Raw genomic sequence first — 9,718 nt, 5'->3', positions numbered from 1 at the left:
CTTCACAAAATAGATGGCACCATGAGGATGGAAAATTCTGTGGATATATTGAAGCAACATCTCAAGACATCAGTCAGGAACTTAAAGCTTGGTCGCAAATGGGTCTTCCAAGTGGACAATGACCACAAGCATACTTCCAAAGTTGTGGCAAAATGGCTTAAGGACAACTAAGTCAAGGTATTGGAGTGGCCATCACAAAGCCCTGACCTCAATCCTGTGGAAAATTTGTGAGCAAAACTGAAAAAGCGTGTGTGAGAAAGGAGGCCTACAAAACCTGCCTCAGTTACACCAGCTCTGTCAGGAGGAATGGGCCAAATTTCACCCAACTTAATGTGGGAAGCTTGTGAAAGGCTACCCGAAACGTTTAACCCAAGTTAAACAATTTAAAGGAAATGCTACCAAATACTAATTGAGTGTATGTAAACTTCTGACCCACTGGGAATGTGATTAGAGAAATTAAAGCTGAAATAAATAATTTTCTCTACCATTATTCTGACATTTAAACATTCTTAAAATAAAGTGGTGATCCTAACTGACATAAGAAAGGGAATGTTTACTAGGATTAAATGTCAGGAATTGTGAAAAACTGAGTTTAAATGTATTTGGCTAAGGTGTATGTAACCTTCGACTTCAACTGTATTCTGTACTTTACACTTTTGGAAAAACTGAAAAGATAATGAATTCATAATTGACTACAGGAGTGCATAATTGTTTTTTCTTCCTTCTTAATGATAAAGTAATTCATCTTAGACAAATGTGTTCACACATTCTTTTCAAATTTTTGGCCAATCCCATATTGGTTGGCAATCAAAATAGACATTTACACAACAATAACACATTGAGAGAAACTCAAAAAAGACATATTTCTTAGAGAATAACATTTTGAAACAAAAAAGAAAGAAAACAAAAGAAATTGCATGAGCAATGCCATGGACACAAGTGAGTCTGCATTTGAAAGGTTCCCACTGGGCAAAAACTGGTTGAATCAACGTTGTTTCCACGTAATTTCAACCCAAACAATCTATGTGATGATGTTGAAACAATGTGAAAAACTGATTGCATTATTAAAAAGTGATCAACATGAGGGCATTTTGTCTCTTTTCACCCACTTTTAAGCTAAATCCAATGACATGGGGAAATGTTTTGTTGATTTCAAGCAGAATTGACGTTAGTTGACAACTCAAAACTAGACATTGAACTGACGTCTGTGCCCAGTGGGTTGTGCGTATGAGTCACCATTGAAATAACATTCTCTCACCCACATGTGCAAACACACAAACACACACACACACACACACACACACACACACACACACACACACACACACACACACACACACACACACACACACACACACACACACACACACTTGCATTAATACTCTTTACAACCTCTTGGAACATGGCAATCAACAAGACTATGGCCTGAGCCGAACAACATGTACAAAAATAGAGAGATTGATAGAAAAATATGAGATCTGAGAACAGGAGGATGTGAGATGTCTGCATTGATCAGGTTAGATTTACTCAAAGTTTTCACCTGGTATCTTTATAAGGGAACAAAAAACAATCATCATTGATACATCAACTTAGTTATTATCCTTCTCTTAACCTTTACCTTTTGTTCATTATTTTAGGTTTCATTACTTAAAAATAACAGGTGCACACTTTGCAAAGGTGCAAATGCTTGAAGCCCCCCCCCCCCTTATTCACATCCCACATGGAATTTCCTCACAAAAAAAAACATCAGAAATGTAACAAAGAAGAATACATCAAAGGAGGACAATTTCCACCTTTTGAACCCAAACATATACTGCCCATACACACACACACACTGGAATATCACAAATACATCTCTCAAGCAACACTTTCAGACCTCTCTCTCTACTGGTAAAAACACTCTCTAACAGTATGAGTCAGGCCTGTAAACTAAGAGTTTACAGGCGTGTCCCCAGACACTACACGTTTGCAGGAGTTTAAAGGCTTGACTCATACTCTAATCCTCTCCCCTTGTAACCTCCTCACTCACTCAGGACCCTCTCTCACGTTCTCCTTCCTTTCTCTCTCACACTATAACTCATCTCCCTCTCTCGTCATCCAATTCGAATTCTGGGTGATATGAGACACAAACATTGTTCCTCTACTTCAATAACAGTTCACATTGTGTCCCTCTCTGGTTTAAAATACATTCATTGACACAAGTAACACACCATCATCCTTAAAAAGGCTCATGGTCCTTTGTCTAAAATTAACAAGTCTGGGTTTATTCACAAAATATTCACAAAAACCTGTTTCTTCCTTTTAGACATGTAGGCACTTAAAGCAAAAATATTCACATCAACATATTGCATTTTTTTTGTTGCTTTTTCTTCTTCTTCTCCTTGATCAGCCAAAATGTGGGTCTCTAAAAGATCTTTGGTTTGTAAACAATGTCCAGTTCTTCTTTTGCATTGTCTGGGGTAAGCCTTACTTCTTATTTTCACTGGTCAGAAAAAGGTCAACGCAAGGTCTTCGTGGCCAATCAGGACGTGTCCACATCTTCCCGAAGTCTCTCGCTTTCCTACACAATACACTCAGTGTTTGCCTATGTACTGTACATGTCTCTTGTATGCACTGTATGGTGTGTGAGAGTGTGTCTTTGTTTTTATGCATGTATGAGTGTTAGGGAGTATACTGTAGGTGGGTGTATATTTAAGAGTGAGTCTCAAATCCAAGCCATTGCTTGCAAAAACATAACCACTAACACAATGGTTACATACATAATTTCACTGCATCATCAACACTGGTAGTATTCAGCCCTAAGCCGAATGCTTGGTTGTCCAGCAAGGAGTTTAGCCTGGTCTCCTAGGACTGGCTGGTCGCCATGGACCGACTGGCCTCCTGGGTTCAACCTCAGCCTCATCTTAGCTCAGCCTTCTCCTGGCTCCCTTCCCTTTTGCCCTCCTGTCCTCCACCACTGGTTTTCTGCCTTGGATGAAAGCCTTCTCTCCAGGGTCAGACCACATCCAAGTGGCCTCTCTCCTTCTCTCCTCTGCATCCTGCTCATAGCCAAAGCAAGAATATGCCTCTCTTTGAGTCTCTGTTTGAATAAAAAGAGGATCCACCATCATCATGTGATTCATTCATTAGTTAGGATGAGAATTCCATTGTTCCATAAGTGACTGTGTGTGTCCACTATCTCACACTCAGTTGCAGGGCATCCATGCAGTGTACATGGGGTGGTGGGGAGGCGGTTGGTGTGGATTGGGGTATTGCTGAGGGGGGTACTGTTGATGGGGGTACTGCGGAGGGAGGTAGTGAGGGTAAACAGGCTGCACCTGGGCCACGTAGTAGTTGCTGAAGTTGCTGTCGGCCACATAAGGGGCAGGCTGGTAGTAGCAGGTGACGTTGGCCGTATTAGGGATGACGTTCTGCTCTGCAAGGACCCGAAGGGCCAGGGAGGAGATGAGGCCCAGTGTCTGTCTCCTCTCGTGGCCCATCAGGCACACTGTGCTCTCCTGCACTACCCCATGCAGAGTGGCCAGATAGTCGTATTTCCTGTCTTCGAGACCCACAAAGTGGTTCTGGAGGTAAGATTCCAGCTTCCTCCTCTGTTCGCCCAGCTCTGGGAAGTCTATGAAGAACCTAGAGCACATGTAGCGTTGCAGAATTTTCATTTCGGTTCCGGAAGCTGCGCAGAAACCCCGGACCAGCAGATGGCAGTATTTCAGAAGACCACCACCACGAATCTCCTCAGGGTTCCTCGTGCAGATGAGGCGTTTGCGTAGATGGTCGAGGGCCGCGGGGAAATCCCCGTACACACTTTCTCCCAGGATGGTGGGGTGGAAGGTGTCAGCCATGGGGTGCTCGGAGCACTCGTAGAAGAGGAGAAGGGAGTCCAGGCGAATCTGGAAGGAGTCCACACTGAACTCAAACTGGCGACGCAGAGAGTCCACAAACTTGAGCTCCACATTCTTGCCTTTGTTGTTGGAGAGGGAGATTAGGCTCCAGCGGTCTGAGTCATTACATACTTTCACCATCTTCTGTACATAGGCCTCCTGAAAACACAACAACGCAGACATAAAAAAACATGTCTTAGTCACACATCTGACATCTCTATATTTACATGTTTTGTCTATGGTAATAGGTCATTCATAAATTAATGATTAGATACAGATGTAGGATATTAATTTGAGCCAGTTTGCTAGCAAGAGGAAATTTGAATTATTATGTGGATTATAATTAATGGATATTATTGTAGGGGTTAATACATTTTTGTAAGGGAAAAACAAGTGGAAATGTCAAACTTCAGAAGACCTTTTAAACTACAATTAGACTACACACTTAAAATATCCTACATTGCAGGAAAGTTCTCCTGCTACAGGGCGATCAAATTAAGATCCTAGACCTGTACATTAAATACATCAATGAAATGTTTCATTGTATAGAATTATCAGCATATTCATCATAATTTAACCAAACATGTTAATAGATTCAAGTGTTTATTATGTCTCATGGGGCATTTCTGCGTTTATTCTCAGCACATGTATCATCCTCTGTATCTAGGTCTGGCAATGTGTCTGGTTACGGGGAGTAATAATACACTATATTAAGAAATAAAGCATGTCAGGGGTTCATTTGAGTGTGGTAGATGATTTTCTGGTGTCATTTTCACTTTCTGTTCAATATTCAATTAATCTACCGTACCAGTCAAAAGTTTGGAAACCCATACTCATTCAAGGGTTTTTCTTTATTTTTACTGTTTTTTTTACATTGTAGAATAATAGTAAAGACATCAAAGCTATGAAATAACCAAAAAGGTGTTCAACAAGTCAAAATATATTTTAGATTTTAGATTCTTCAAAGTAGATTCTTCCACGTATGATGACAGCTTTGCACACGCTTGGCATTCCCTCAACCAGCTTCACCTGGAATGCTTTTCCAACAGTCTTGAAGGTCTTGAAGTTCTCACATATGCTGAGCACTTGTTGACTGCTTTTAATTTACTCTGCGGTCCAACACATCCCAAACCATCTCAATTGGGTTGAGGTCGGGTGATTGTGGAGGCCAGGTCATCTGATGCAGCACTCCATCACTCTCCTTCTTGGTCAAATATCCATTACAAAGCCTGGAGGTATGGCGTGTCATTGTCCTGTTGAAAAAAATGTTTTATTCCCACTTAGCACAAACCAGATGGGATGGTGTATTGCGGCAGAATGCTGTGGTAGCCATGCTGGTTAAGTGTGACTTGAATTCAAAATAAATCACAGACAGTGTGACCAGCAAAGCACCCCCACACCATCACACCTCCTCCTCCATGCTTCACGTTGGGAACCACACATGCAGAGATCATCCGTTCACCTACTCTGCGTCTCACAAAGACACAGTGGTTGGAACCAAAAATTTCAAATTTGGACTCATCAGACCAAAGGACAGATTTCCACCGGTCTAATGTCCATTGCCCATGTTTCTTGGCCCAAGCAAGCCTCTTCCTCTTATTGGTGTCATTTAGTAGTGGTTTCTTTGCAGCAATTCGGCCATGAAGGCCTGATCCATGCAGTCTCCTCTGAACAATTGATGTTGAGATGTGTCTTTTACTCATTTATTTTGGCTGCAATTTCTGAGGCTGGTAACTCTGCAGCAGAGGTAATTCTGGGTCTTCCTTTCCTGTGGTGGTCCTCATGAGAGACAGTTTCATCATAGCGCTTGATGGGTTTTTCAACTGCACTTGAAGAAACTTTAAAAGTTCTTGAAATCTTCCAGATTGACTGACCTTCATGTCTTAAAGTAATGATCGACTGTCGTTTCTCTTTGCTTATTGTAGCTGTTCTTGCCATAATATGGACTTGGTCTTTTACCAAATAGGGCTATCTTCTGTTTACCACCCCTAACTTGTCACAACACAACTGACTGGCTCAAATGCATTAAGAAGGAAATACATTCCACAAATTAACTTATAACAAGGCACACCTGTTAAATGAAACGCATTCCAGGTGACTACCTCATGAAGCTGGTTGATAGAATGCCAAGAGTCTGCAAAGCTGTCATCATGACAAAGGGTGGCTGTTGTGAAGAATCTCAAATATATTTTGATTTGTTAAACACTTTTTTGGTTACTACATAATTCCATGCACATTATTTAATAGTTTTGATGTCTTCACTATTACTCTACAATGTAGAAAATAGTAAAAATAAAGAAAAAATATTAAATTACACACATGGAATTATGAGTAGGTGTGTCCAAACTTTTGACTGGTACTGTATATGTTTTGCATTGAAGGGAGGGTAATCCTCTCCCCCCAGCGCTGGGTCATGCGTAAATACGTATCCATGTAACTGAGAAGCGACCATTAATGCGGTTCCCCTTCCGATTGGATTAGCGAGAATCCTCTTTGTAGTGTAAACCACTGTTTCTACTATCTGCAGCCCTATCACCATGCAGCTTAGAATGCAGGGAAGAATTCTGAATGCACTATTTTACAAATAAGGTAATGTTGATACTGTGCGGATTGGCATAACTGTCATTTATTGGCTGCTGTAGGGTGCATAATATATTGCAGTAAGCACTTTGAGATGGAATGAAGATATGAAAGTAACGTGTAATCGTAATGAATTCTCATACTTGTGCATAACTTTCACTGGTTCCATTAGAATCCAAGTCTTGATACAACATTTGCAATGAATATAGAAACATTTGCGCACCTAACATTTGTGCGTAATAAACTACATAAACCTACATTATGAATGTCAAATGATAATGTCAAATAAAAAAAACAAGATATGTTACCTTTAAGGTCACTGGCGTTATCTTGTCCTTGTTCACTCCCTCGGGTAAGAAGTCTAGCAGAGCGTCCAGAACTATATCCTTCACCGTCTGGAACTCCATCTCACTTTTCAGGTCAGCACAGAATATCAAGTCCAGATCCTTCCATCCTAACCCGCTGTCCTCATGTAGAACATGGCTCGCCGCGGAACCGTTCAGACGGACCTCTCGGACATGTATCCGTTTCTCCTCCATGCGACACCGGACCACTTTGACGATGTCCCGCGGTTTAATCTCCAGGGTTGGGAAGTTCCAGCGGCCGTGGATGGGGATGGACCCAGCCAGGATCACGTCCAAGCGCTGCACTTGTTCCCAATTGAGCACGCTGAGGTTTCTGCTCTCCCCGTCCACCAGACAGCCGTCCACCGGAGTCGATCGACTCGAGTCGACTTTCTCGCCCATATTGGTAAGAGGTAGATATGAAAATGTAAACGCTGAAAGTGTCCTTTCGTCTCCTGCTTCGCTGTGAGATAAGGCGACCGTGTTGCCGCTGGGGTAGATTGACAGAGTGCTTTGGCCACATTAGCTGGCTGTATTTATCTGTATCGCCGACCTTTAGATAACGTATCTTTATCACCGTCCTTTAGATAACGTTGTTTGCCATAACAAGACGAAGCATCTCTCATTTAAACACAGTATACGTGTGGTTGCACTTCTCTGTTGCTTGTAGCAGAGATGAAGCATATGGTCAGCCAGTTGTCCTGCGTAAAGCTAGATGTCCATTGTCTTCCCTTTCCCCAAGTTCAGTGGGGATATTATTCGATTGCTGAGCGGGTCTAAAGGGCTTGTCCAGTCGTGGGGTTCACACACTATCCTGTATTATTTACCTCACTGTGTGCTTTCTCTTCCGTCTGTGTCGCCGTCGCTTAAATGTGCGCCTGTCGATGATCATCAATACAGAATAGCGTCTTGCACTTTCTCAATGCGCCTTTTCCGTTCGACTCAAAAACATTTTTGCACCTCCCAAAGTTGATTTTCCTTTCACATTTACGCGCAGAAAGTTTCACGGATCTTGGTATTTCTCCTCTGCGTCTATTTTACGCATCATATTTAACCCACGAAATACGTATTCCTATACACTTTCTTCACCTACCATTCACAGAAAATGGTGTATGGCTTCTACTTGCATGTTACATTTTGCCAGTTTTTCGCTTGACGGCAGTGCGTCATGCCACAGAGGACTCGCGCTACAGATGAGAGGTTCTGACGAGTATGCTTCCCCAGCAAAGGAATGGCGGGGCGGGTTAGTTTGAGTGGCAGCTCGTTCCATCAATCGTTGTAATCGGTACATTCCTAGCAACCTGTCGAGTGAATTAAGTTGTCCCATATGCTGATATGAGGTCAGTTTTGCATTTCACACCGCATGTTATATTGGCAGAAGGAACCTTGATTATAGATCTGTCACTATAGGCTAAATCTACATGGACACTTGCAGACCAACGGTGGTTTTATAGACGCAACACCTTCTGCAAAGTTTTTTTTAAATATATGCTTTTCATAGTCATTTTACACCCCAATGATTCATTACTACAGCCACACATTTGTTGTTGAGGAATTCAAATGTGCACATCATACCCTTCACATGTGTCACAGAGAGTACCGTTAATGATGTGTAGATATTATATCAGATATGTAGATACATGTTATTTATACAAATATTAATGTTAACTATCAGTCACTCATATTCATCTTTTCTTAAATTTAAATGAGGCTATGCTAGATCCTTGCATATATCACTATTTCGGGGTGGCAAGAGCAACACCTCCCTCATGACATGAACATTGCATGTACAACCTTCTTATAAAAGTAAGTGTTGGAATCACAGTGCTAAAGTCAATTCAAGGTGTATTAGGTGTGTGTATAGAAACAGTACTCTGAGTAATGGTACAATATGTAAGCTATATTCCATAGTGTCAGGTTGTGCTCCTTATCACTCAGAACCCATCAGATAGAGCTTCACTGGCATATCTGCGTCACTGTTGACTACCTCATAAACCAGCTTAATGCAGATTACTCTGTATGTACAGTAGCACACACACATATACAAACACAGCCACACACACATACTGTAGGTGTGCACCCATGTTGACTCCAATTCTTCCCACAGTTGTGTCAAGATGGCTGGACCATTCTTGGGACATACTGTATGGGAAACTGTTGAGTGCTAAAAACCCAGCAGTGTTGCAGTTTTAGACACAAACCAGTGCGCCTGGCCCCTACTACCATACCCAATTCAAAGGCACTTATATATTTTGGCATGCCCATTCACTCTCTGAATGGCACACATACACAATCCATGTCTCAATTGCCTCAAGACTTAAAAATCCTTCAACTACACTGATTGAAGTGGATTTAACAGGTGACATCAATAAGGGATCATAGCTTTCACCTGGATTCACCTGGTCAGTCTATGTCACGGAAAGAGCAGGTGTTTATAATGTTTTGTACACTCATTGTATGCATGCACACACACACACACACACACACACACACACACACACACACACACACACACACACACACACACACACACACACACACACACACACACACACACACACACACACACACACAGCTCATACTACTGTTTCTAGTAGGCCTGTGTTTTTTTCCCATGACTATTAACCTAACTTGCTCTTTTACAGTGTTATAATTACAACATATTGGCAGAAACAAGGAAGGAATGACCACCCTGCCAAATTACATGTGACCTGGACCTGTGCAGGCTCTGCATTGTAAAACCACTATTTTACTGCCACAGAGGGCACAGCCATTTTGGGGTTATAAACAGTGACCTGAAAAATAAACCTTTGCATAGTCTCGCTATGAAACCACCCCCTTTTCCCCTGGGCTGGCCTGTTGAAAAGAGAGGTGTGTAAGAGGAGAGGTGGCGAAAGAGAACACTGATAATCCTAC

The 9,718-nt window shown here is 41.9% G+C and overlaps 1 protein-coding gene across 1 annotated transcript; it reads right to left on the bottom strand.

Annotated features, from left to right (window-relative positions):
• Positions 1-306: 306 nt before the first annotated feature.
• On the bottom strand, positions 307-7,981 carry LOC135557686 (terminal nucleotidyltransferase 5A-like). The gene is made up of 2 exons (XM_064991202.1): positions 6,767-7,981; positions 307-4,037 (listed from the first exon to the last, which is right to left on the bottom strand). Exons 1-2 carry the CDS (start codon positions 7,202-7,204, stop codon positions 3,186-3,188), a joined length of 1,290 nt encoding a protein of 429 aa, XP_064847274.1. The 5' UTR covers positions 7,205-7,981; the 3' UTR covers positions 307-3,185.
• Between the last annotated feature and the right edge of the window lie 1,737 nt (positions 7,982-9,718).

This window comes from Oncorhynchus masou, chromosome 16 (assembly GCF_036934945.1).
Source record: "Oncorhynchus masou masou isolate Uvic2021 chromosome 16, UVic_Omas_1.1, whole genome shotgun sequence".
NCBI lineage: Eukaryota > Metazoa > Chordata > Actinopteri > Salmoniformes > Salmonidae > Oncorhynchus > Oncorhynchus masou.
The sequence above is the reverse complement of the archived record's forward strand: the minus strand, read 5'-3'. Positions and strand labels throughout refer to the sequence as shown.

Coding starts and splice junctions, on each gene's coding strand:
- LOC135557686 (XM_064991202.1), bottom strand. CDS start 7,204: ATGGGCGAGAAAGTCGACTCGAGTCGATCGACTCCGGTGGACGGCTGT. Junction 4,038..6,766: donor TAACGCCAGTGACCTTAAAG/GTAACATATCTT, acceptor TTGTGTTTTCAG/GAGGCCTATGTACAGAAGAT.